At 48.2% G+C, this 27,975-nt stretch overlaps 2 protein-coding genes and 1 long non-coding RNA gene across 3 annotated transcripts in view; 1 reads left to right on the top strand and 2 right to left on the bottom strand.

Annotated features, from left to right (window-relative positions):
• Window positions 1–855: 855 nt before the first annotated feature.
• The window catches only part of TMPRSS6 (transmembrane serine protease 6), a 27,882-nt gene continuing 762 nt past the window's right edge, over window positions 856–27,975 (top strand). Inside the window, exons 1-16 of the mRNA XM_030545666.1 lie at window positions 856–1,003; window positions 1,230–1,372; window positions 1,553–1,620; window positions 2,899–3,083; window positions 6,645–6,686; window positions 7,504–7,708; window positions 9,799–9,935; window positions 11,032–11,144; window positions 12,211–12,320; window positions 15,005–15,150; window positions 16,119–16,217; window positions 21,285–21,398; window positions 21,864–21,980; window positions 22,510–22,678; window positions 24,451–24,725; window positions 26,956–27,092. Coding sequence (XP_030401526.1) covers window positions 856–1,003; window positions 1,230–1,372; window positions 1,553–1,620; window positions 2,899–3,083; window positions 6,645–6,686; window positions 7,504–7,708; window positions 9,799–9,935; window positions 11,032–11,144; window positions 12,211–12,320; window positions 15,005–15,150; window positions 16,119–16,217; window positions 21,285–21,398; window positions 21,864–21,980; window positions 22,510–22,678; window positions 24,451–24,725; window positions 26,956–27,092 — 2,208 coding nt within the window. The remainder of the gene's footprint in view (window positions 1,004–1,229; window positions 1,373–1,552; window positions 1,621–2,898; window positions 3,084–6,644; window positions 6,687–7,503; window positions 7,709–9,798; window positions 9,936–11,031; window positions 11,145–12,210; window positions 12,321–15,004; window positions 15,151–16,118; window positions 16,218–21,284; window positions 21,399–21,863; window positions 21,981–22,509; window positions 22,679–24,450; window positions 24,726–26,955; window positions 27,093–27,975) is intronic.
• On the bottom strand, window positions 9,327–13,867 carry LOC115642244. The gene is made up of 4 exons (XR_003998180.1): window positions 13,695–13,867; window positions 13,142–13,372; window positions 12,064–12,258; window positions 9,327–9,945 (listed from the first exon to the last, which is right to left on the bottom strand). It is a non-coding gene; the product is annotated as an uncharacterized LOC115642244 (long non-coding RNA).
• Window positions 14,139–27,975, bottom strand: part of KCTD17 (potassium channel tetramerization domain containing 17) — a 26,630-nt gene continuing 12,793 nt past the window's right edge. Inside the window, exon 6 of the mRNA XM_030545700.1 lies at window positions 14,139–14,174. Within this exon, the coding sequence (XP_030401560.1) occupies window positions 14,154–14,174 (21 nt within the window). The 3' untranslated portion in view covers window positions 14,139–14,153. The remainder of the gene's footprint in view (window positions 14,175–27,975) is intronic.

Below are 27,975 nucleotides of genomic sequence, written 5' to 3'. Positions count from 1 at the left end.
CACAGTGTTGTAATTGTAGGGGCCCTGACCCAAAAAAGGATTTGGGGAGGGGGGTTACAAGGTTATTTAAGGGGGGGGTCGCAAAGATATTGTGTGGCTGGGGGTTGCGGTACTGCTACCCTTACTTCTACGCTGCTGCCACTGGTGGCGCTGCCTTCAGAGCTGGGCAGCTGGAGAGTGGCAGCTGTTGGCTGGGAGCCCAGCTCTGAAGGCAGCACCGCCACCAGCAGCAGCGCAGAAGTAAGAATGGCCTGGTATGGTACTGACACCCTTACTTCTAGGCTGCTTCATATAGAGCTGGGCCCTCAGTCAGCAGCCGCCACTCTCTGGCATCCCAGCTCTGCAGGCAGCAGCGCAGCAGGAAGGGCGGCAATACCATACCAGGCCATCCTTACTTCTGTGCTGCTGCTGGCAGCGGCTCTGCCTTCAGAGATGGCATGATATGGTATTGCCACATTTACTTCTGTGCTGCTGCTGACAGGACGCTGCCTTCAGAGCTGGGCACCCAGCCAATAGCCGCTGCTCTCCGGCCACCCAGCTCTGAAGGCAGTGCAGAAGTAAGGGTGGCAATACTGCGACCCCCAGTTAACTCCCTTTTGGGTCAGGACCCCCAATTTGAGAAATGTTGGTCTCCTCCATGAAATCTGTGTAGTAGAGAGTAAAAGCTCAGAAAAGACCAAATTTCACAGTCTGTGACGTGATTTTCATGACCATGAATTTGATAGGGCCCTATGCATAGATAACAAGGGGATGTACAAATAGGACGAGAAGCATATAGATGACAAAGGACACATAGGAAGGGAGCAAGGGATGCGAAGATAATACAGCCTGATCCTTGGTCTGCTGCCTGACTAGATGCCCATGATGGAGGCTGAGGAAGATGCAAACACCCCATCTGAGGATGAACCCAAAAGCAAGGCTCGCGACTGCCTGCGCTATGCACCACTCTGGATAGTCCTTGTGCTGTTGGCTGGAGCTGGAGTGCTGACCTGGTATTTCCTAGGTAACAGTTCTAAGGTGTTTTGTTCTTTATGCTGGTGCTCATGTGTCCTGGCAAGGAGGAAGCCGATTTAGATGACAAAGAGAATCGGTGACTCCTGGATGGGTCGCCATGGGTCAACCATCTGTGCGCTGATTCCCTAGGGAGCTAGCTAAGTTCCCTCACCCATCCAAAGAACCCTCTGTCCTTCACATCCATGGGTTAATCTGCCTGTGTCTTTTGTTGTCAGACTACAGACCACGACACTTGGAATCAACCGTCCTGCAGTTCTACTCCGGCAGCCTCCGGATCCTCAATTGTCAGTACTCCCTGGACCTTGGACGGCCAGAATCCAGAGCCTTCTGGACTGAGTCAGCAAAGCTACAGAAGATGGTGAGGGTGGTTTCATGTGTGGGGGCTGAGGCTGAGTGGGGGAAAGGGCCAGAGGTGCTTCTGTGAATGGAAGACTAGGTGAGTTATACCAAAACAGGGGGCTGTAGCACTGGGTGGGTTCCATGGGAAGTTTGCTGTTGTACTCTTGCTGGCTAGTTATCAGTGGCATTCTTATTACAGCTGAGGGAACTTATTCGTGTCACAGACCTGGATCCATATTACAACTCCAGCACAGTATATGCCTTCGGGTGAGTGTTACATCCACATTTGTTTGCTTTTCAAGACTCTGTCTCTCCTGTCCTATGTGAAAGTTACAGTTAAGTTGTGATCTTGTTCAATAGCCATCTGTTCATCTGATAAGAGCTGCTGCAACCTCCATTCTTACTCCACATGGGCTCTGGACTAAAACTGATTGAAAAATGGAATTTCCATTCCACAGGAAATTCCAATAATTCAATGTTTGTTTTCAGCCCCAACTGAGATGAAAAGTCAAAATATCAAAACTTCTTATGGAATGAAAAGTCCAGAAAAAAATTAATTAGGAAATGTCAAAAGGTTTAGTCTCAGCACTTTCTATTGAAAGACTGTTTTGACATTCTTGAATAGAAATGTTTCATTTTTTACTGTCAACACAAAATGAAATGCCACAAAGACCATTGTGCATCCTGGGAGATGTAGTTCTGCACGGGGCAGGGCCCATAAGGGAGAAGTGGAGTAGGAGGGACCTGGAACTACAGCTGCCTCAGGGCACTGTGGTGACTAGGGCAGATGTGGAGATTAGTGTCAACATGATCCCAACATTTTGTTTTGATTTTCGCAATGGCAAATTACGTCAACAGCAATCTTTGCCCACAGAAAATTTCTATTTCAGAAAAAAAAACCATTTTCAAGCAGGAAAATGTTTCATTCATGTTTTTTCACTCAGGCCTACAGTCACTCCCCAGCTCGGTCCATTTTCTCTGTCATTCAGCTGACAAACTACTGTGGTTGTGATCTCCTACACTGTATCAGTGGTCCCTGCACAGGATTAAAGGCTCATTCTGATCAGCTGAACAGAGTCTAGCATCAGTCACTTGTCACTACTGGGAGATGGGACATGGAGCCTTAAAGGTCAACATTTCCAATCTATGTCAGCAGTGGCCACAAGTCATTTCCACCTGAAGCACATTCAAGTGGATTATAAAAAAGTTTAATGATCTAATTTTAGTTTCTTATGGGCAGGTGTCCAGATCATTAAACCCATTACCAGTGGCACAAGATGGCTTACTCAGCAGAAAGACCAACTATTGAATGGACCATGGACCCACTGGCTCTTCTTTTCCACTAAAGGTGGTCTCTCTAGGTCGGGGCTGAGGCACATTGGTGGGGCAGTGTGCTTTGGGACGTTGGCACTGATGTGTCTGCTTTGCAGCTAAAGAGAGGAGGACATCTGTCTCCAAGGTTGCCAGTGAGGTGACTCTCACCAGTGCTGAACTCACTTGAAATGAAAAAGGATGAAGGAAATTAATGTGATATCTCCCTGCTAGGGAGGGGTCCCTGATCTTCTTCTTCTGGTTCGCCCTTCAAGTCCCCGAGAGTCAGCACAAGGAGATGACTGCTGAGAGGGTGAACATGACTCTCTGCAGAGAGCTTCTCTCCAGTGCCAATGGTACAAGCCGCTTCTCCTACCAGACAGAGTACAAGGTTGATCCAGACTCTCTGGTTCTGCTGGGTGAGTATCAGCCACCCAAGTGTGACCTAAACTTTCAGGATTAGGGGCTGAGGCCTATAAGTTGCTGCAGGCAGGCTGAGAGGCTAGACTGAATGGCATTACTGAAAGGGAAGGCGAGAGGAAAGGAGGAGAGGAGTGTGTTAAAGAGGGGAGAGGAAAGAGGATAAGAGGAAAAATAGGGGAAGGGTAGAGTGTATGCTAGAGGGAAAGGCAGAAGACAGAACAGGACAGGGGAATGAATTACAAGTGTTTCCTCCTTATACAGGACACACTTTTCATGAAGTTTGGTTATTCCCCTGAAGAATTATAGACTCATGGAGTAAGAGATGGCAGTAACTGACTCGATAGCATCTTGTCCTTTCCTCTGCCTCCTCCTTCAGCTTTGGCAAACACAGAGTTGTTCCTTGCACTATATGCTTTGTAGCTTTACTCCAATGTCCCAAGCAACCGGGCTTCCATGACGTTCCTCGGGAGACTATTCTACTCTCCGATAGACTGAGAACAGAACTGAATGCAACATACTTAGATTACAATTGTTTCTGCTTCATGATGCTTGTCATATTTCCATCATTTCAATTCCTTATATTGACTTCAATATTTTTTTTTAAATCAGTGCACAAAATAGAGATCATGGCTTGTTAAAGGGTCCTGGGAGGGCCTAGCAACTACCCTTGATATTTCAGGTCTTTTTTAGGCCTTGATCCAAAGTCCATTAAGTCAGTGGGAAAAAAAATGCCATCAATGGCACTGGGGTTTGGATCAGGCCCATGGTGTGATTGCTCCCTCCTTGCTCTGTGATGCGATACCTCTGTGGGCATAGAGCCCACAATGACTGTGTTTGTTTGTTTGTTTAAATTTTGCCCTATTACATTGCAAACTCATCTCTAATTTGCTATTGTTGTTACTCCCGGGGTCTCTTTCACTATTGCCAATTCCAAGTTTCTCATTAAATAGCATGTTTCCAACCATTTCCGCCTAGATATATTATCTGGCATTTTACCCAGATTAATCTTATTTTGGTATATCCCTACCCTATTTCTCACTTCACAAGGTCCTTTTCTCTCTGTTCGCATAGCTGTTATTTAATTTAGTATTGGGGAATGTCATTAAAATGCTTTTTACTCCCTCTTCCAGATCATTAATGAAGATGTTAAATAAGACCAAACCTAACGTCCCATTGAACACCTCTCTCTATTTAATAAATTGCCATTTGTAATTATTTTTTATTTGCAGCTCTTCAGTTTCTGGTGCACTGTATGTGACAGTGGTCACATTCAAGCCAATTTAAATTAAGATTTCATGAAACACATGCCTAATGATTCACTAAAAATCAAGCTATATTGCATCTTCCGCTTTCCCTTTATCCACTAATTTAGTAATTCTATCAAAAAAAGCAATCAAGTTTGTCAGTCCCATTATCTTCTAAAGGTTTCCATTTTTTCCCTCTCATTCCCGTCACATTTGTTCATTATTTTATTAGGGTCTAAAGTTAGATTTGCTCAATTCTAAGGCCATCATGATCTATTGGGGTTTCCCTGTTTCTCCATGACATTTCAAAAGTAAATGTCTGTAATTGAGTAAGATTTGAGTTTGGGAAGAAGTATGTCTAGCGCCTAGAACAGGGGGCAAAAATCAGGACCCCAGGATTCTATCCCTGGGACAGACACTCCCTTGGCAAATCACTTAATCTGTGTCTTTGTTTAGCCATTTGTAAAGTGGGAATAAAATGTTAGCTAACAATTCCTTTACACTTTCCAACCTCACAGCTTGTTGAGGTGTAATTAATTGACAGCAGTAAAGTGTTTTAAAATCCTCAGCCAAATGCTCCTATGTGAAGACTCTTAATATTACTAAATTTGTTAGCTGCCTCTCTTTATCATAGGGTGCCTATTTTATCAACCCACTGATTTGTATGTGGTCAGATCTTCCAAGTCTTCCCTCACTTTTTTACTCATAGCTATTTGTAAGCCCGCAATCTCTCTCTAGCCACTGGATTTCAGCCCCTTTTCTTTCAGGAACTCATTTTTATTTCTCCAGAATAAAATCTATTTAACACAGGTTCAAAAATATCAACCACATTCTTTCACCCTGACTCAAGGTCTTCTTTAGGAGCCAATCTATTCCCTATAGAATTACCCTCAGGAGGCCATCTGCCTAGGAATCATATATCATAATCATAAATATCTATCAGGGATGGTCTAGACAGTATTTGGTCCTGCCATGAGGGCAGAGGACTGGACTCGATGACCTCTCAAGGTTCCTTCCAGTCCTAGAGTCTATGAATCTATAACCTGGCCTCTTTCCCTTGCCCTAGGAACTCCTGAAACCACAATCTTCCCACCCACCAGCAGCCCTCCACTCAACAAAGCTCTTGCTGGCCTTTATGAGGACCAGGTGATCTACAAACTATCACCTGATCACTGCCTCTTAGCATGAGCTGGGAGGGAGCTGATCAGTCACAGGTGGGGCTGGGCCCAACTCCCCTAAATGGGCCAACCACAATCTGACACTATTTTTTTAAACAGGTTTGTGGATTGTCCTCTCTTTATGTTCCTTTTTTAAAGGGACATTTTATAGAGCAGTTCAATATTCCATCTACTGGACATCACTCACTGGGGGCTTTGTCCTCTCTCCATCCCTGTCTCTCAGAGATTACAAGAAACTCCCACTGTTTTCAATGGAAGTTATTCATATCATGCAACAGGAAGAAGAGGGCCCCAATTTTCTTAATTCCCCATAACTGATTTTCTTGTGAAAGAATCCCTTTGGACCATAGTATTCTGTTAACCTAGTTATTCACTGTGCCAAACTCACATACCTTGTGGTCACTTGTACCAATCCTCCCTGTTATCCTCACATTTTCACTTATTTTTTTCCCTTCATAACCCCCTTTGACAGCAGATACAAAGCCCACTGAAGTCACTGGAAAGAATCCCCCCTCCCTGAGGCCCTGAGTGAGAAGAGCCCAATCCCCTTTGGGATTTGGATCCTTCTATCTCCACATCTCTGCTCATCCCAAGGGACTTTCTTTCCATCTAGAGTAAGAGAGAAGAAAGGAGGAAAGTGGGTTGGGTCGCAGGCAGATAGCCAGGGTAGAACCTTGGGAGGCATGGGAAGCAAGGCACTTCCCTGGGGTGCTAGTGCTTGACAATGAGCATGGTTAGGAGGGGAAGGGCCTAAGGCCACTTGGGGTGTGGATAAAGAATGGGGGCCTAGGTTAATCACTGACTTGGGTGGGAAGAAGAGAATATGCCTGGGAGAGGACCAGATGATGGCCAAACAAAGAAGGAGAGAGGCTCCTGGCAGGTTGGGGCATCCTGGGTAAGAGGGACAGGGCCCAGGATAGGTTGAACAAGGATAGGAGGAATGGGAGATAAAGGAGGTGACCAAGGAAGATCTTGATAACAGGCATAGTAAGGAATGAAGGCACCCAGGGTAGTGCTTGATCGGGGGACCACTGGGCACAGAAAGGAGGAGAGGGGCCCATCCTGCAACTTAGATTTTAGGTACTACAGATTCTTATGGTTTTTTTCTTTCTTTTATATATTTCCTTTCCAACAGAATCCAGTGTGAAAGACATAGTAGTGCTGAAATCCACTCTGGGTAGGCCATCCTTTCCCTTGGTTTTTGAGTTCATTTTGTTTGGGGGGATTTGGTGAGGGATCAGAATTATTGTTTACTGTCCTGAGATGTGAGATCAAGGAAAATGAGAGGAAGAGGATTGTATTCATGAAGCACAGATGCTGCACACAGCGAATAACACTTTCAAAAACATCACTGTGACTTAGCAGTCTAAATCACATTGACTTTCAGATCCTCAGAGGTGTTCAGTATTTATCTCAATGGAAGTTAGGCACTGAAATATCTTTGAGGATCTGGGCTAAGGTGCCTAAGACACATAGGTGCTTTTGAACATTTAACCCGGTGTCACAAACTCTCTAGCTAATAGCTGGCCATTTGTGCTCAGGCTCTGTGTGTGCATGCATGGTATGCACTTGGAAACTCACTCTTCCCTTCACTTACAGTCCCCATTCAGAGCTGCCAACCCAAAGAGAATTAGAAGTGTCATTCGGAGAACAAGCAGTGTGTGCTCTAAGTAGGATACACAGTAAGTGGAGGATGGGGCCAGGAACAAGGAAAATAGGTCAAAGAGAAGAGAAATATGAGAATGAGAGTCTGCCTAGAAGAAGGCGATAATTAACTTGGAGTAGGCTAGTGAGAGGGGACTGGTGTTACTGGGAGGAACTAGGGTAAAGTGTGAAAGTAAAGTGAGATCACTGGGAGGAACTGGGCTAACATAGAACCTAACCCTGTAGTCGTGGCTTACATTGGTCATCATTAGGGTATCTTGCTGGCAAGAGCCCCTTCCCTTACGCTCAGCTAACAGCACTCTGTGGTTCTGTTTGTCTCATGGATTCAGGTTGCTACAGGTACAGCCACATCAGGGCAGAGGAAGTCCTCAGGCTGAAGGGCCCTGACTACTTGGCCTCCAGTTGTCTTTGGCACCTCCGTGGTCCCAAAGGCCACATGATCAAACTACGTCTGGAGTGGACCCTCCCGGAGTGCAGGGACCGGCTGGCCATGTATGATGCGGCTGGGCCACTGGAGAACCGTCTCATCACCTCGTAGGTAGCTTTCATACGACAGTGATATAAAATATAGCAATTGGTAGGAAGAAGGTGAGTCAGTTGGTGCTACTTACCATTTCTCACAGTACACTAACTCACCTGTAGAGCTCACTGCTGTGGGATATTAGGGAGGCAACCCTTCAGTTTAGTAAAAAAAAAAGTTCAACTAGTTGAAGTGTTCAGATGAATAAGAACAGCAACTCCACAGTGACAGTGGTAGTGGAACAAGAGATTGTGCTTCAGAGACCAAGGAGCTTCATGAGAACATCACTTGATATAGGACTCCTCCTCAGAGCAGCCCAGATCTTAGGGTCAGGAACCTTATAAGAGGATCCTTGGACAGATCCTTAGCTACTATAATTGGTGTAACTGCACTGACTTCAGTGTAACTCTGCTGATTTTACACCAGCTGAAGATCTGACTAAGGTTCCTTAGGAATAGGGTCTGGACCATATTAAGGTTAGAGGGAGAACAGGGTTTCCTGAAGGCTCTAAAATGACTGATTTATGGATGAGGGGTGTGATGGGTTGGTCCTCCTTCTGCGGTGCCACCTGATGTACTGGGGTTCCACTGAGTTCACCCATACCACCAGCCTGGGCTCCCTCACCCTGTCCTGCTGCACACACACACAGGTAGGGACACACCCAGCTGCAAAGAGACACAGATCAGAGCTCTGTGTAGGAAAGTTCAGTTCAGGGATTTCCCAGCACTCAGGTGCACACATCCTCTGGAGTGTAAACCCAAAATTACACTGTCTTGTGCTGGATAGAGATCTGTACAGCGTAAATCATGACATTCACTCCCCCTCTCAGTGTGGAGGAAGATATGCACAGCTTTTTGGCCTCCCAGTTATGAATTACACAAAGTGCTTATAGAAAAAACAAAAAATACAAGTTTATTAACTATAAAAGGTAGATTTTGGGTTATTAAAAGGGATAGCAAACAGATCAAAGCAGATTACTGAGCAAACAAAACATAACACAGCAACCTAAGCTTAATACACTAAAACAACTAGTTAACAGTAGCACATTCTCACCCTAAATATTGTTTTATGCTGGTTGCAGAGTTTCTTGAAGGTAAACTGCACTGCTTGCAGCTTAAATCTCCGGGTATTCCTCTCACACGCTAGACTTTTCTTACCTGCATGCCCTGCCCCCACAGCTTAGTTCCTTTGATTCTCCAGGTGTTTTCAGCAGTCTTCCTTCTCGGGCAGGGATGCAGTGAAGAAGAACCAAGATTAACTCACTTGCCAGCCTTAAATAGGATTTGCATATGGCAGGAATCCTTTGTTTCCCAGTTTGACCCCCACCCCCGCCTAGTGGAAAAATACCAGCAGTCCAAGATGGTGTCCAGTATCAGGTGACATGATCACATGACCCTGCAGTGTCAAAGCAGCATCCCAGGAAACTTCTCAGGAAGGAGGGAGATTAGTATTTTTAAAGTCCTATTGTCCTTCCTAATGACCCATCCAGGCTGATTGCACATTGTCTGGTGGACATTCCCCAAGTGTAAACACAGTTGTACTTGTTATAGTCAATATTCCTAACTTCAGATGCAGAAATGATATATGCATACAAATAGGACAGTCATATACAGTAAATCATAACCTTTCCAATGATACCTCACATGACCCATCTTGCATAAAATACATCTTAGTTATGTCATATTCATATCATAAGCATATCTCTATAAAGAATATGTGGTGTAGCATCACAAGAGGTACTCTGTGGTCTCAGAGTCCTCATGAAGGTGGTCTGGTGTGAGATAAGATGAAGGTCCTGACAAGGGGTGGGGACATGCTCACCCTTTTCTCCATGCTATTCCTTGATTTGGTTACTAGTCCCAGAGCTTCAAAGGTATTTAGGCTCCTAATATCCATTGGTTTTGATGAAAGTCAGAAGCCTAAACACCTTTGAGGATTTAGGCCGTAGTGTCTAGCAACATACTGAAGTTAAAGGTCTGAATAACTTCACCCCCTCTTTTTTCTCTCTCCCCGTCTCTTGCCACCACTTCGCTCCTCTCCTTTTCTCACCTCCTTTCCTCATTCCCACTCTCTTTCACACTTCCCGCTATCTCTTTCCTCTCAGATTCTATGGCTGCAGCCGTCAGGAGCCCATGGTGGAAGTTCTTTCTTCGGGTCATGTCATGTCCGTGGTATGGAAGAAAGCGATGTACAGCTACTACGATCCTTTCATCCTCACTGCCCAGGCTGTGCCATCTGAAGGTGAGGAAGGCTGGAGGGAAAGTGTGGAGAATGAAGGAGCTAGGAGAGCTCACATAGTGCAGATCCCTTGTCAATTAGCCTCACACGTATTCTACAGGTCACTTCACCCACCAGCACCAGGCACTCCCACTGAGATGGAGCATTGCAGCTGTTTCGCATAAAAACACCACACAACGGTTTGGGATAGGAATTCATTAAAGATTGTGCAGCATTTACATGCTCCAGTGATGGCAGCCAAAAAAAGGACGGAGATAGATAGAAGTGAGGAGTCCTGCATTCAGCTAAAGCCACAGAGGAATTTAGGTCAGTAGAATGGCCTCCTATTGGAAATTGGCCAGGAGAAGGAGATTAACAACCTTACTTTGCACAAAATGCCATGGGATCTTTAACAACCAGGAGTGGTCAGAGCAAGAGTTGTCCAAGTCAACTAACAGCAGACAACACTAATGTCTCCGTAACCCCTAATGCCAGGCTGGAGCAATGGCACTGAGTCAGAGGGAAGAGCACTGTCTGTTACAGCAGCACCACTGCTTTGGACACTTCTCTGACGGTCTCCCATGCTAGTACAAGCCAGGCTTGACTCCTGCTTAGCTCATGAGAGCACAGCGTGTAGCCTCTCTCAGTTGGGCTTTCCTCTTTTTCAGCCACTTACTCATTTTTGAGCTGTACCCGCTGCCCTTTTCTCTAGCTCTGGTCTCTTGGTATCTCCTGCACTATGATCCTTCACCCTACCATCCCCAGCTCTTCCCGGCGTGTACACCCTGTGGCATAGCAATATAGTAGGCCAAGCAGGCATCCACACCTGCAGTTGACTCTCTCAGCTGTCTGCCTCTGAGGTGCCCCCTTGTCAGGAAGTAGCTCCCCTGGGATGTTTCTGGTGCTCCCAGCAAACCCAGCTGGAAAAGCATGATGTTGATCCCACAGAGAACACAGACCGTGAGCACAGCAAGCAGCTTCATGTGTCTCTAGCAAACATGTAGCCTGCGCCTTCCCCCGTTCTCTGGAGGGTGGGGCAAGTCCCTTTTTTCTGCAGCAGGCGAGGATCCAGTTTTCCCAGCTGACGTGGTGGGGGCGGGGGGCTGTTGTCTGTTTTCAGATTGCCAGGTGAATCTAACACTGCAGGGAGGCCTGGAACTGCAGGGGAAGATCAACACTCCACACTACCCGAGCTACTACTCGCCCAACACACAGTGCACCTGGCTCATGATGGTGAGCCCCCCAGCCCCTCTGCTTTCCCTAGCCAAACCTTTCCCCAGTAGTGACTTTGAACAGAACTCAAGAGCATCCTTTCCCCTTCACCACTGCTCTGTGGCAATGCCCTCTCCATTCAGACTCAAGTGGCACAGAGGGGCTGAGTGCCAGGCAGTTTCATCTCTGCAGGCCCTACTGCAGAGGGTCATGAGATCACAGCCATCCAGCTCTTCCTGTAATGCTAAATGGGAGGGACTCCCTGCTAGAGCCCCACCTAGATAGGAGGAAGGTTTGAGGGGAGAGGTTTCCTGTAAGGAAAAAACTGGGAATCACTGCCCTACAATACTTCCAATTCTGGCATTGGTTCCCGATGAACTGACTCTTGTGGCTCTCCTCCTAGAGCTCTGCCCTGGACTTGTGACTATCAAGTAAACTCACTAGACAGTCGCCTTCTGTTCTCCAAATCCAGCCTGTCTCAGTTCAACCAAGACCCAGAATTAGAGTAGCAGGGATGAGGAGAGAGGTGCATTGGCATAGCTAGGTGCAAGGCCCCAGGACTGAAACAGCAGGGTTCCTGCATGTCAGGGCTGAGAGTAGGATCTAGGGCTGGAACAGCCTCCATGATGGGGGTGCATTGGGAAAGGTGTCGGGGGGGGGTAGGAGTGGTCTAGCAGGGAGCGTTGGAAGACATGACTGACTGAGTAGGGTGACCAGACAGCAATTGTGAAAAATCGGGACAGGGGGTGGGGGGTAATAGGAGCCTATATAAGAAAAAGACCCCAAAATCGGGGCTGTCCCTATAAAATCGGGACATCTGGTCACCCTCTGACTAAGATGCTCTGGCAGAGGTCTTGGAGGCAGATCTGGAATGACAGAGGGTGCCACACTTCAGGATTAAGGTGGGCAGTGGCCTGGTGCCTGTGTAGACTGTGCCTACCTCTTGCCAGCTGGGCACTGTATGAATTCATTGCTCTCCCATTTGTGTTCATTCTGCCCATTTCATGCTGATGGTCCCATTTGGTTGGATGGAAATGTAGTTTTCTGCTGCTACCTCAGCTCTGCTCTTGGACCACTCTGCATGCAGGTCCCATCTCTTGACTATGGAGTTGTCCTATGGTTTGATGCCTACACACTGAGGAGACAGAAGTATAATCTGCCATGTACTCAAGGCCAGTGGATTATTCAGAACAGAAGGTGTGTGCTCATGTTCTTGCTGGATTGTCACTCTCCACCTCCAACCCCAGATTACTTCTGCATGAGTCTCAATTTGCCCCCAGCCCTCTCCTGTTTAGCCAGCCCCCAGGTCTGAAGGAGGAGATTCCTGCTAGGAAATATTTGCCAGCTCTAACTTCTATCTACTTGCCCCCACTCAGTCATTTGATCTGTGCCATTAACTGTAACAGCTACTACTGTGCTGATGGCACTCAGTTGTCCATATCTTTTTCAATACTCTAGTGACTCCTCCTTGTCCACTGACGGCTTAGCTTGACCAAGTAAATGTATGACTTTGCCTCACCTTCCTTCCGAAAAGCATCTTAGAGAAAGAAGTGCTTCTTTTGGGCAAAGGCAATATCCCCAAACCTCTCCAATGTCGCTATCAACTTCCCTTCTTCCTCGTGCTGTGTAAAGCAAACGGTCTAGTTTCCCCCACTGTGTGCAGCCCTGCCATCCTCCCACACCTCCTGTGTTTGCAAATGTGCCTATCACCACCTCTGCAGTAGCGTCTGTGTGTGCTACTGCCTCGAATCCTCCTCCGCACAAATCTGCCTCTGAGTCTCTGCTTCTTCCTGCTTTGCCTATAAAAACTCCCATCTATAAAGACTTCTCCAGGGCCTCCCTAAGCCCAACTGCCATCATGCACTGGTTGCCGCTGCCCACCTTCTCCCATGTACAAAGAAGCACGGCCACTGTACTGCCATCCTCAGACCCCTCCAGCTGGCTCCGCTTTCATTTCAGGAGCCTGTTCAAAATTCTCGTCTTATTTTAAAACCCTGTATGGGCCTTTTCCAACCTACCTCGCAGACCTTGTCTCTGCTGCTCACCTGACCTCAGCCACCTCTGTCTTTGGACCTGAGCCAGGGAGTTTTTCCAATGACCTCAGACTCTCCACTATGGGTGTCACAGCCTGTCATCAGCAACAGCTGTCTTGTATGTCTCATTTCACCAACTTCCCCTCTATTTGCATCTGTACACATCCACTGTTGGGGTTTGTCCTTCTCTGGAACAGCTGGGAGCCAGGAGCCTCACTACATGGGGCAAGAAACAACAGTTTAGGGCTCAGACCCTCAGGCAGGGGCTGAGCAAACAGTTCAGCAAGGTAAGCCCAGGCTGCTGGTCCTGAGCGCAGGGGTGAGGGGGAGACTGCCACCCGTGAGTGGAGTGGCAGGGGGGATGCAGGCCCACTCACTCCTCTGCGTCCCAGCCCGGGGCCCTAACAGCGGCAGGCTGCCTGCCGCTGTGTCAGTGGGGATCCTGGCCGCAACACACTGACATTGGCTCTGGGTGTGCTGCAGCCAGACTAGGGTCAGCTGCCCCCAGGCTACTTCCGTACTCTCCCTCGGGCCCTACCTGGGTCCTGGCGTTGGCCTCTGGGGGGTCCAGGAGCATAGGTTCATCGGGGCAGGGGTTGAGCGGCAGCTCCGGGTAGCAGGCAGGGGGCAGCTCCGGCAGCTCTTCCGGGTAGCGGGCACAGGGTAGCTCCGGCAGCTCCTCCAGGTAGCGGGCGCAGGGTAGCTCTGGCCAGTCTGGGCGGCCACCTGGGGCTGCAGGAACTTACCAGTCTCAGGCTCCCCTAGGGACATCTGCTCTCTCCAGCTTCTGAGCCCTGGGGTTGGTCTTTTATACTTCCTGCCCTGAGCCTTGACCTCGGGGGGGGGGGCAGATGCTCCTGCGGCTCCGCCCACTTTGGCGTCCATAAGGGCTCATCCCTCTCTGGGGCAGCTGGGAGCCAGGCCGCCTCACTACAGCATCTCTTCCTTGCATGTACTTTTTTCTTCCTTTCTCCTTAGTCCAACCTCTCTTTAACTCTTATTTAACCATGTGAAGCATCTAGGACACAAGTTCATAGGAAAGACAATATAGAAATAGCATTGGATTAGACAGCCTAAATTCTGGTCTTCCCCAGACAGGGATAAATCAGAATTAATGCTTCAAAAGTAGGTGGAGTTATTCTGGATTTATGCCGAGATAACAGAGCAGAATTTGGGCCAGTGGACTGTGTATAAAATATGGCCCGTTTTCAGAAGAACACCCATGACACCAATTCCCTGTGCCTGGTTTTTGTTACCAAGTGCATAATATTCTCTTCAAAGCTGTTCAGTTCGGAACATCCAGAACCATTAAACACATTTATCGCTAATTTTAAATGGTGTTTACTACCACTTTCATTTCAAAATTCTCTCCATCTTACCCTTAGAAGGTCTCTTTTCTTTCCCTCCATCTCCATCAGTCTCTAGGGCTGCTTCATTGCACATTTCATTTTCTCTGGCCCCTGATCTTGGTTACACTAGTGTAAAACCAGTGATGTCTCTGGAATTGCTCTGGCCTCAGGACGTTCCAGCCAAGTAGCTAAGTGCTGGTGCAGTGGAAAAGAATATGTGGTGCTGAATGGCAGGTCTGCTGAAAAGTCTGGCTTCCCCTGCATTTCCAAGGGCACCACCACTCTTTCCTCTTTCACTACTTTACATCCCCAAAACATACAGAGGGTGTTTCCCCATCTCTGTTATCCCAGTCCTTGCGGTTCTCTTTCTCTCTCTCATGGACCAGACCCCAATTTCCAACTGCCACGGAACCTTCCTGCCCCAACACCCTTTCCCCTTGAGGACATTTTTTCTCCTTCACACAAATTCTGTGATGTCCTGCCTGTACTTCTCTATCAGGTTGTGTGGCCTGCGGACCCTGCAAGCCTATGCTGAGCGAATTCCTGTTGTGTCTTCTGCCGGCATCACCATCAGCTTCACCTCTCAGATCTCCCTAACCGGACCCGGAGTGCAGGCTGCCTACAGCCTCTATAACCAATCCGATCGTGAGTATAGGGCTTTTTATAGCCTAGAGATACCAACTGAGAATGTACTTTGCATCTTTCACTGCAACCCAGTCACCAACAGCTTTCTCAAGATCCTGGCAGGTGTTGAGAGCCACACATGCCAAGTCCCAGATACAGCTCACCTATAGGTACATACAGACGTTACCCTCACGAATACATGTGCACACATCACTCTGAACCATGGACACACAAATACACTCAAGCACTCAACACTTGATCATACACAACTCACAGAGGTATTGAGGGACTGTACACCTAGTTGCAGGCAGACTCACCTCTACTTCTGTATTACTGAGCTGGCCTTGGAATTAGATGCCTCGGCTTATTTTAATTTGAAATGACTGTTTCAATCACAAAGGCTCCTGGAGAGTCATTTCCTGCTTTCCCTTGAAATCCATGTATGTGGAAGACAGAGAGAAAGCCAAAGCCTGACACACACCCACATGCGCGCATACACACTCTCTCCAAGTCAGTCTGGGCTTACTGTGCAGTACTTGGCAGTGTACACTGTCCCTCTCTGCATACTCCCTGCATGTCCTGGGGACGCCTTTTTCAGGTCCCCGAGCAGGCTTTTGTAACAGCCCCCAGGGAATCTATCCCAGTATTCCACCCAGCATCATGCACGGTGTGGCAGGATGTAATAACAGTGTAGCTCCCAGGAGTTCTGGTGAGAGATTGCTCTTGATTTCCTGGACCCTGTCACATGATCTGCATCAGTTACAAACTGTCAATACCTCCATTCCCTAGCCAGGGTCTGTATGCACTGATTCAGGGGCTGCCGTTACACGGGACTTTGGAAATATAGCAAGCACTGTGTGAACATCCTGCAGATCTGGCAAGGTCAAGAAAGCTTGTAGTCACACATTTTCGAGTCACACACTTCCAAGTGTTTTGCTTTTAGGAGGTCCTGTAATGGGGACTAAACATTCCCTTGTGATTTTTTTTAGCCTGTCCCGGAGAGTTTCTCTGTTCTGTCAATGGACTGTGCGTCCCAGCCTGTGACGGGATTAAAGACTGTCCTAATGGACTGGATGAGAGAAACTGTGGTGAGTGGTCCATTATTTCTATCCTGTCTCTCCTCAGCAATTTGCAGCCTAGTTCAACCCTCTCCAGTACAAAGGAATTGGTCTCCATGGTCCAAATCCAACTCTCTAATGGGAATCTCTGGGGGAGACAGGAAAACCCCGCAGAGACTTCACTGCATCAACCAGGGGGTGAAAGTAACAAAGGCATTTGCCTGGTTACATACAGGCAGTGAATCTTCAGTCCACCAGAATCACACTGCTTCAGTCTGTTAGGAAGTGATACTGAAAGTTGAACATGCACCTGGCTCCTCTGTGCACTCTCAAGGCCACATATCCCACAGACAGCTGGCCCCAGAAAATGAGGCAGTAGAAAAACAAACAGTTTCCGTACATCAAGATGTACAAGTTCCTCAAATAAATCACTGTCCAACCTACAGCATTACACTACCCTCTCACTGCTGGTACAGTGCATGCCTGACAACTCCTCTCTCTCACCACAGTGAACCTCAGTCCTGGCTTACAGCCCCATCTGCTGTTCTAGGCCTTGGTGTCCCACGCTGCTCTACCAACACACACCAGTCTTGGCCACCCATAATATATGTAGTGCTTGCTCACTAGAGCTTTGTGTCAGGGTGCTCTACTCCCTGCTGGATAGCGTTGCCTGCTGGCCATTCTGGATATTAGCTGCATCAGGCCAACACCCTTTCCTGCAGTTGCACTCCGTCTCTCCCTTTCAGTCTGCAGTGCTTCTCTCAATCCAGGAGCTACTGCTTCCTCTTCAGGACTTAGCCCTCCAGCCAGTTTACTAAGGTCCCCCCCCTTCGAGGGTAGTCTTTCTAAAATCTCTCTGCAAGCAGCATCAGGCAGTCCTCACACTACTGCCCAGACCAAGTCATTCCTACACTGACTCCAGCAGCCTTCATATCCACTGCCCTTAATGGTACCACTCTGCAGTGGGTGGTAGGGAGACCCAGGCCCACCCTCTACTCTGGGTTCCAGTCCAGGGTCCTGTACTGAACAGTCAAGGTCTGCATCTCCACCACCTTACTGCTCTCACTCCTGCCTACTTGGCTTCGTCTCCCCCTTCTTTCTCCTTTACCTCAGGGAAAGGGAATGTAGGCTTCCTCCCTGTTGTCCCCCCACACTGTGCGGCCTCATGTCTTTATAGAAGCCCCACCTGTTCCCTCACAGCTGAGCTTCCTTCTAATTAGTTCCCCCCACACAGCTTAAAACACCGCTGTTTGCAGTTTAATTGGCCGATTGGGCCCACTTGGCCTAATTCAGCAACTGTAAGCCCAGGTTTACAATGCAGTGTGGACACTCAGACGCAGGCTTGGCACCACCAAGTCCACAAGCCAAGGTCCCACAGACCTGGGTGTACAATGCAATATAGACATACCCTTTGAGCCTGGCTGTACACTGAATGGAAGCTTTCAATGAGCTAGCTAGGATGACATCCAAAACTTTTTCCTGCACAGTTAGTTAATTTAAAACAGATCAAGTTTCTTCTTCCTAGATGCATTACTGAGCATTTGTTAACAATTTGTTTAATCTGCTATCGAGCAGCCCTCTGAAATTCCCTGCAGTCTCCTCTAGTCTTGACTAACCAAAATAATTTTGCAGCAGCTCCAAATGTTGCCACCTCATTGCTCTCTTTTTCCTTAGTTATTAATGAATATATTAAACACCAGTCCTAGCATGGAGCCTTGGGCACGTCACTATCTTCCTCAGGGCCAGATGAAATTCATGCTAAGGTACCTGCTTCAGCTAGTTCTGTAATCTCAGAATTGTTAGTAATTATCTTTGAGAATTTATGGAAGGCTGGTGAGGTCTCAGAGGATGGAGAAAGGCAAACAGTACTTATCTTTAAAAGGGAGAACAAAGAGGACCTCAGAAATTATAGACCAGTCAGCCTAACTTCAATACTTGGAAAGATCCTGGAACACATTCTTAAACAATCAATTTGTAAGCACCTAGAGGATAATAGGATTATGAGAAATAGCCAGAATGGATTTGTCAAGAACAAATCATGCCAAACCAAATTAATTTCTTTCTTTGACAGGGTTACTGGCCTAGTGGATAAGCTGTGGACATTGTATATCTTGATTTTAGTAAGGCTTTTGACATAGTCCCACATGACAGTCTCATCTAGGGAACTACGAATTTACTATATGGCGGGTGCACAACAGATTGAAAGACTGTATCAGTAGTTTGCAGTCAGACTGGGGGTAAGTGTCTAGTGGGGTCCCACAGGGGTCAGACTTGTATCTGGTATTATTCAATATTTTCATTAATGGCTTGGATAATGGAGTGGGGAGTATGCTTATAAAGTATGCAGCTAGGAGGGGTTGCAAGTGCTTTGGAGGATGGGATTAGAATTCAGAAGGACCTTGCCGAATTGGAGAATTAGTCCGATTTCAACAAAATGAAAGTCAATAAAGACAAATGCAAAGTACTTCACATAGGAAGGGGGAAAAAAATCAAATGCACAACTACAAAATGGGAACTAGCTGCCTAGATGGTAGCACTGTTGAAAAGGATCTGAGGGTTTACCAAGGATTGGGGCCTATCCTATAGCCCCCTCCTCCTACCAGACCAGGTTTTGTTCTTGCTGAGCCAGCTCACTCCCTGGTATAATTCTATCTGAGCTCTCTCAAGGAATCCAGGGAAGCAGTTTCCAGCAGGTTTAGTTGTTTTTTATTTTAAGATGCCTTAACAAATCAAAAACCCCTTCAAAGTCTGTACAGGCTGAGCAGTCCCTTCCCCAAATCTGTCCCTCACACCAGTAAGTGCCGCAACCCACTTTCCTGGCTCTTTCCTCAGAGCCTCAGGAATAGAAGGACTTCACACAGTCTCCCTCCTGTCCATTTGGTTTCTGGAACAACCCCTCTGTGCAGTTACTCCAGTAGCCATGAATTAGACACACAGTCCCTCAGCTTTTGGGAGGGTCTGGCCATCTCACCATTTCCTGCTGCCCTCTTTTATGAGGATCAGCCAGCTACGGTCCACGTCTTTTCCCAGGTGCAGCAGAGGAGACTAATTAGCCAGCCAGCCAGTCAGGTAGCAGCAGACCTCTGACCCCAGAGGAATGGTATCCCTTATACTGTCACAGGGATATGGTGATTCACAAATTGAATATCAATCAACAATGTGATGCAGCTGAAAAAAAGGCTAATATCATTATGGGGTGTATTAATGGGAGTGTTGTATGTAAGACATGGGAGATAATTGTCCCACTCCACTTGGCACTGGTGAGGCCTCAGCAGGAGTACTAGGTCAAATTCTAGGTGCCACATTTTAGGAAAGGTGGGGACAAACTGGAGAGAATCCAGAGGAGAGCAACAAAAATGATAAAAGGTTTAGAAAATCTGACCTATGAGGAAAGGTTAAAAAAAACTTTAGAGAAAAGAAAACAGAGTGGGGACCGGATAACAGTTTACAGATGTGTTAAGGGCTGTTATACAGAGGATGGTGATCAATTGTTTTCCATGTTCACTCAAGGCAGGACAAGAAGTAACGGGCTTAATCTGCAGCAAAGGAGATTGAGGTTAGATATTAGGAAAAACTTTCTATCTATAAGGATAGTTAAGCTCTGGAATAGGCTTCCAAGGGAGGTTGTGGAATCCCCATCACTGGAGGTTTTTAAGAGCAGGCTGGAAAAAACACTTGTCAGGGATGGTCTAGGTTTAGTCGGTGCCTCAGCACAGGGAGCTGGACTTGGTGGCCTCTCGAAGTCCCTTCCAGCCCTACTCTTCTATGAGTCTGTGATTAACCTTCTTTAAATCAAGATGGGGCATTTTTCTAAAATATAGGTTCTAGCGCAGCCACAAGTTATTAGGCCTGAAGCAGGAGCCTCTGGGGGAAATTCATAGCCTGTGTTACACAGCAAGTCAGACTAGATGATCAGAATGGTCTCTTCTGACCAGGAGCGGCGCCAGAGTTTCTGGCGCCCTAGGCAGAATTCAGGGGGCGGCATTTTGTGTGCTCCCCATGGGGCACGCGGGAGCTTCCGGTTCTACTCCCATTGTGCCGCCAAAGGACCCTCCGCCAAAATGCCGCAGGCGACAGCGGCAGTCATTGAGCTGCTCAATTGCCTGCCGCTGTTTTCCATGGCACGTTGGCAGAAGGTCCTTCTTCGGCAGCGCGACAGGAGTGGCATTGGAAGCTCCCATGCGCCCCGTGGGGAGCGCACAAAATGCCATCCCCCAAATCCTGGCACCCTAGGCGACCGCCTAGGTTCGCCTACTGGAAGCGTCGGCCCTGCTTCTGACCTTGTAATCGCTGACTCTTTGGAACCTTTGCCATGATGAAAAGTTACCGTGCATTTCTACTCTCCGTTTTCTGTTGCTTTCCTGTGCTCAGTGCATTAGTCCATGTTGCCTCTCCTATAGCTCTGCCAGTGCACTACTGTCCTGACCCACAGCACCTTTCTGATGTGCTCTGCTCGCTATATCACATCGATGCTCTGCTGATACACCTTAATCCTCGTGTACTCCCTTAGCCTCTCTTAAATAAAGGTGGCCAGTCTTGCCAAAAATGGGGCTGTCTGATGGGCACAATATGTGACTAGGCTGAGATTCCCCTCCTCCTCCCAAATCACTTCACACATGACTTGTCCTATATTTGATGCCAGGACTGCAGAGGCAAAACAGGCTGGTCTCTTAACCCTCACACCACTTGGGCCTCCCAGCCTGGGTGGACAGACTGGCGCTAGCGGGGCGGAGCTCGGGTGCTAACAGTAGCAGTGTGGATGTTGCCGCTCAGGCTCTCACGCCCATGTGACCCCTGGCTCTGAGCTCAGAGCACCAGCCTGAGTCTCCACTGGAGTCGCAACGTCGCCACTGCTATTTGCAGCACGATAGCTTGAGCCCCCTTAGTGCCAGTCTGACTGCCCTGCCCAGATGGGGAGGCTAAGTGCCAGCTGCAGAGCAGACACACCCAAAGTCCTTGTCTCCTCTAGCCAAATGCCACATGGTGTTTCCAGTTGTGGTTAGTGGGTGGGTATTGCTGAGGTATAAGAGACCCGCTCTTTCCCTTTGCCTTGCTTTTCTGAATCCCACCCATTTCCTCCGGGTGCTTTGGTCTTAGTGTGCTCGGCGAAGTTCCAGTGTCAGGAGGACAGCACTTGCATAGAGTTCACCAGGGTCTGTGACCAACACCTGGACTGCGTCAATGGGAGCGACGAGGAGCAGTGCAATGAAGGTAGGGAGGGGAGACTACTGGGTAGTGATAAAGTTCCCCCTATCAGCTAACAATGCATGCAGTGGTGTTGTAGCTGTGTCAGTCCCAGGATACCAGAGAGACAAGGGAGGTGAGGTAATAGCTTTTATTGGACCAGCTTTTGTTGGTGAGACGTTAGTCCAATCAAAGATGTTACCTCACCCACCTTGTCTCTCTAATAAGCTATTGATAAAATTCCTCTGCTGAGTCTCAGATCAGAACCCCACTACCAGCTAACACTAAAGTACAGCTAGTAACATTCTCTCTCTTAACATACCAGCTAATACAGGGGTATTACTGAGGGAACTCCCACCCATCCATCTAGGGGTTCTCCAAGGCAGAAGGTTGATGTGGGTTTTTTTGGCTGCCCGATGTTCTCCACTGAAATACTCCAACCCTCATTCAAGTCGCTCCCCTTTACTCTCCCATCCAACTTCATCTTTCCAGAAGTCCCCTGTGGGCCTTTCACTTACCAGTGTGCAGACAGGAGCTGTGTGAAGAAACCCAACCCTCAATGTGACTCCGCCACTGACTGCAAGGACTCGTCTGATGAGAAGCACTGTGGTGAGGAGTGAGAAGGGAGGGCACTCTCCTAGGCACTGCCAGGGGGAAGCTCCCACTCCTTGAGTTAAGAACGGTGCGGGCTGGGCCCTGCTGTGAGGAACCTTATTCTACCAGAGCCCTGGCTGGCACTGCTGGAGTGATGGTTGCCAGTAATGGGGCACTGCTCCAAGAAAGCTCACATTAACAGAACACCAGTTGGCATGGACTGGGAACTGCTGTGAGGAAGCTTACAGCACGGGTATCCCGACTGCTGCTGATTGAGCTCAAGCATATGGGAAAGGTAGTGCAGGATTCACCTGTGTTAATAATAGGGAAAAACCTCACACTGGAATTTTCAGTCACCTCAGCCTTGGCATACTATAAAATGGCTCCAGCCAGTGCCAGGCAGGGTGTAAATGGCCAAGGGTATAAACGGTGTAAATGGCAGACTGGAAAGTCAGTAAAACAAAGGGGAAGGGCAGACATGATATACAATGGCCACTTCTACTCTTTCTCCCCTGAGACACTTGCTATGTCTTCCTCTTCTTAGACTGTGGCTGGCAGGCCCCTCTGAACCGGATTGTGGGTGGTGCCAATTCCGTAGAAGGGGAGTGGCCGTGGCAGGCTAGCCTGCAGGTCCGCGGGAGCCATATTTGCGGTGGAACGCTGATTGCCGATCGGTGGGTGGTCTCAGCTGCTCACTGCTTCCAGGATGACAGGTAAATGGTGAGGAAGAGTGCTGTGGAGGAGACTGAGTTCAGACTGCTTTCACATTGAAGCCAGTTGGATCTCAGCCTAAACCAACCTGGACCCATGTCACAGAATGGAAAGATTGATGGTAGTGGCTTAGAACTGGAGCAAGGAGGTCAGGCCTGGGAAGCCCTGTTGGAGATGTGTGTGTATGAGGGCAGGACTGTAGTAGCAGGGAGGTGCTGAGGTGCCCTGGGAAGGCATAGAGGGGAGGGAGCTTGCATAGCTCCCATCCACCCTGTGCTTGGCTCTGGTCCCATCACGGTCATGAACCCTAAAAACATACACAATTGGACTTTTCTCCTTCATGCGAGAAAAGAGTAAATGGGGATTCACAGGGGGAAGCCCAGCGTAGCTTTATGTGGTAAGAGCATTGGTGGAGCTCAAGCTACCAGCACATTGGCCCCTCACCAGATAGGTGTTAGGCCAGTCATGACTTGCAAGCCTCCCCCAGGGGAGTCTTCTCAAGCTCTGTCACTCATGTCACAGCTCCCTAATGGTGCCTTGTAGTAAATAATTATATATTGGTAGCACCCAAAGGTGTTAATTAGAATGGGAGCCCCATTTTGCTGGGAACTTGGGCAAGCACTGAAGAGAGACAATCCCTGCCCAGAGGAGCTTACCATCCGGAGACACACACAGATGAAGGGTAGAGGAAATGGCTGCAACAGCCCAGCAAATGAATCCGGTGGAGCACTAGCACTGTTTTGCTAGTTCTGTGTTTTGTAGGGTGTAGAGTGGGGCTTGTTTTTATTACTATTATTATTTTGTACTGGGATTAGAGGTATGGAGGAAGAAAAGGAGAGAAGGGGAAGAGGAATAGTCACAGCTGGACATGTGCCCAGCCAGGAACAGCAGGCTGGGGTTCAGAGGCATCATGGCAGAGATGAATCTTAAGGAGGGATTTGATGGAGGATAAGATGGCAGCTGTTTGGAGAGTTTGTCAGGGAGTATTTCCCATGCATTAGGAGCAGCACGGGAGAAGGCACAGAGGTGGAAGGGACCGTGTGTCCAAACAATAGGCCTCTTACAGTTTTTCCCCCCAGTCTTCTTCACTGTGTTTTCCAGTCTGCCCTTCACTCTCCCACCTGGAACATGCTCTCCCCTCTCCCATAGGCATGCTAGCTAATCTACTGAAACATCTCCACTGCTCCACCTCCGATCCCCACCTCTCTTGGCTTTTCCCATTAGGAGGTAGGTGCTATTTAATCTATGCTCCGATTTAGGGCTGTTCCTCCTTGTAACGTACCCTTGCTCAACCGAAGGGTATGTCTTCACTAGAAACACTACAGCTGGAGCTGCGCCACTGGCGTGTAGACACTACACTGACAGATGGGTCTCTTCCATCACTGAAGTAAATCCTAATTAGGTCAATGGAAGAATTCTTCCGTAGACTTAGCGCTATCTACCCTGGGGCTTAGGTTGGCTTACCTACATCTCTCAGGGGTGTGAATTTTTCACACTCCTGAGAGATGTAGCTAGGTCGACCTACATTTTCAGCGTAGACCTGCCCTCAGATATGTCTTTCCCCTCTTTTATATCACTCCCTCTCTGACCTTTTCACAGAGCTTTCACTTTCTCCATGTCCCCTTCCTTTCCTTTGCTTGCCCGTTGTCTCTCTGATTTTCCAGCCTTCTCCTCACTCTCCTTCATTTCCCCTAATTTCTCACTCTCCCTTTTCATGCTGCACGCCCCACCTGACTCTCTAACACTGACACACTTTTTTTCCCCTTGCCCCCAGTAGATTGGCTTTCCCGTCCATCTGGACTGTCTACCTGGGCAAGTACTTTCAGAACGTCAGCAGCCAGAATGAGGTGTCCTTCAAGGTGAGCCGCCTCCTCCTGCACCCGTACTATGAGGAGGACAGTCACGATTACGACGTGGCCCTGCTCCAGCTGGACCACCCAGTTATCAACTCACCTTTCATTCAGCCCATCTGCTTGCCCACCCACTCCCACCTCTTTGAACCTGGCCTCCGTTGCTGGATCACCGGATGGGGGGCTCTCAAGGAAGGAGGTACATGCAGGATGTCTGCTGCTCGTTAGGATCCTCTGTCCTCCAGGGGCTACATAAGGGGGGGAGTTTTTCAAAGGCACAAATGACAGACAGATACCCAGCTCCCACACAAAGTTGGGCTAATTACTCATTGTGCCTTTGCAAATCTCCTTCCAAATAAATAATTTCTGTTGTGATTCTAGGAGGCTCACATCAGGACTTGGTTGCTTCAGTATGGGATAATGTTCTTGTTCTGACGCAGGGTCCCCCAAACAAAAGTCTGAGAATGTTCCAGTTCCAAGCTCCTTGAAACATAATGGAGAGCTTTGATTTGCCCTTGCCTCCTTTACCCAATGCAACTGCAATCTACCATAATCGGCCTTGCCTCAAGATGCCCTCCAGCTCCCCCTAGTGGATCATCATAGTGCATCATGCAAAATTATCACATTGATGTAACATCACAGCATAAAGACAATAGCGTGAGGCCCTCAAAAGATGAGAGATTTTAACTGTCTGGGTTGCAGGACCTAAGACAGAGTCATAACGGTATGGGTCATCCTGGGAGGACTGGGTGCACTGCGCTGGGACAGCTCTCAGCTGGAGACATTGGGTCCGAAGACCTAGAGAAGGGTCTTTGTCAGCAAGTGAAGGGAGCATGAAGGATTTTTGTAGCTATAATTCTTTACGGAGTGTGTGCACGGTGTATTACACACACAACAACATAGTCTCCCAATGGAAGCAGTAGAAGCTCTGGCTTAAATTTTCAAAATGGCTGGTGCCCCTGATTGTCAGAAAGAACTGAGCTCCTGCCCTCTGAAAATCAGGCCGCTTCAAGACCTGGAGCATCCCAAATATGGAGGCACCCAAAATTAGGTGTGACTTTGGAAAATGTAACACCCCGCCTCAACCTAGATCATTTAAAACTACACTGCAGAAAGCACTAGTAAAAGTATAGTAAGGAAGACTCCTATCCTGGCAGGGAACTGGGCTAGATGGCCTACAGTGACAGGTCCTGTCCATCTAATAGCTATAATTCTCTGACTGATGAAAAGGGTCCAAATTCTAACCTGTTGTCAGCTTGATGGTACAACTCCTTTGGAAGTGTTGAACCCAGTTATCGCAGGTTTCAGTTGCAGTGCCCTGCCAGTGAGCTTAATGTTTAATGTAGACAGGTAAATATGAAACACGAGGAAAGAATTCCCAGGACAATGAGAGGGCAATATTGGCATGAAGATGAATGCAGGACAGATTTGTGAAAGGAGTGGGCAGGAGGAGCAGGAGCTCTCTTGGCAGACAAAAAGGCTGGAGCTGTTCCAGACTCGGAACACAAGGGGTGGCATGAGAGAAGGTGTGGAGCAGAGGTCAAGAAAAGGAGCCAGAACACAGTAATGTGAGAGGCCTAAGAAGAACAGAGCTGGTTGCAGGGATGACATTGGGCCCAGATACAGCCCTGCACTTGTGCAGGGATAGGCACCATCACACAGATTCAGGGGTTACAGCTTGCACTTCCTCCAAGCAGTAGCTGCAGGAGCCACTGCAGGGGCTGCCCTAACTTGTGCCCCTGGTGAGACGGTCACTACAACCCTGCTGCTCTCGTACAGTATTGCCCATGTGTCTCCTGTTCCCCTCATGGAGATGGTTGGGACAGTCATGGAGACTTAGCAGTTTGGATGAAGAAAGATTCTGCCTTATTCTGGGATGAAAACACTGCTCTGAATCAGACGGGACAGGGACTTGAACCTGAGTGTCCCATCTCCCTAACCACCAGGCCACGTACCCACACTACTTCCTGAATTGAAAAGTTCTGGTTTGGATCCAAAACTGGACAGTTCAACACAATTCTGTTTTCATGGGGATGTTCAGAAGGCCGTGTTTTCAGCCCACTGTGGGACAAAAACAAGTTCTGAAAGCACAAAAGTTGCTGAAAAAAAGAATTGTCATCCTCCAGACAGCTCTACCCCGCTCATGCCCCACTGGTGCAAAGGGGTGCAGGGTAATGCTGAATAGGGCCCAGTTGTGTAGAGCCTTGTGTGTGAAGTGAGAAGCTTGAACTGATAGAGTAAAAGCTGAGAAGCTAAGGTAAGGATTAGGGAAGGGGGGAAGATGTGACGCAAGTGGAGGACAAGATGGTGATCCGAGTGGCAGCTCTTTCCCTGAGCTGGAGAGGTGAGATGTGGCCATGGTATGGGGATAACAGGAAGGGGCAGGGACCTCTGCTGCTGCTCACCTGCTGTTCTTGTTCCATATCTAGGGCAACTGAGTAACATCCTGCAGAAGGCAGATGTGCAGCTGATCCAGCAGGACATCTGCTGTGAGGCCTATCACTACCAGATCTCTCCCAGAATGCTCTGTGCCGGCTACCGCAAGGGCAAGAAGGATGCCTGCCAGGTGACAGAAGAGACGTGGGACACTTCCACCTTAAAGGGGGATCATCCAGCTATGGATGGGGTTAGGGGGGCAGGGGGGACTTTGTCCCCTGAACATGCGCTGTAGCTTTGTATAAGGAGTATATTGATTCCAAGAGGTTAGAAGAAAGACCTTCTTGCCCCAACTGTAGGTCACATCCTGCTCATGCTTATCCTCTGGTGCAAACGCAGAAACTTTTCAGTTCCTTAGGATTACGTCCAGTCTCCCATGAGCTCCCCACAGTGATGGAACCTTGGTGGAGACACACACAGCTCCATAAGGAAGATTATCCACTTCCTCCCACAGGTCCTCGGCCTAGTCAGGAATGCTGGTGACAATATAGCTTGGATTTTCCCTTTTCCAATTTCAGGCCATTATGTCCTCTTCAGCCACTCCTCTGCTTTCCTACTATGAGCATCTTCCCTGTCATCTACCTGAAGACTGTTCCCATAACTCACCCCACCCCAGCATGTGCTGATTGGTGCTGCTGCTCTCAGATGCTCCTACATTACCCTTCATCCCCAGGCAATTCCACTGGCACTCCATTCATTTTAGGATCCAGTTCAAATTTGCAATTGGCAAAGCCCTCCCTAGACTTGCTCCAGACTGTTTCCTCCTGAAGACCTTCCACTGACTAGAAGAATAAGCAAGAGGCTTATTGGGGAAGGGGACACGCGTGGCTGAGGATGTGCTAGTGGCCAATACCTTTCCTTAGAAGACTTGGGTTTCTGATTCTATCCTACACCCATCTGCCTGAGATACTTAGCTCCATTGGGGGTTCTGCCAAGGCCTTGGGCAGTGGGATCGAGGGGCTGAATTGCAGCCTGAAGATGAGAGGAAGTAGGGGAAATATATTCTCAAAGCA

Source organism: Gopherus evgoodei, chromosome 1, assembly GCF_007399415.2.
Source record: "Gopherus evgoodei ecotype Sinaloan lineage chromosome 1, rGopEvg1_v1.p, whole genome shotgun sequence".
NCBI classification, from domain to species: domain Eukaryota; kingdom Metazoa; phylum Chordata; order Testudines; family Testudinidae; genus Gopherus; species Gopherus evgoodei.
This window is presented reverse-complemented; position numbering and strand designations above follow the sequence as displayed.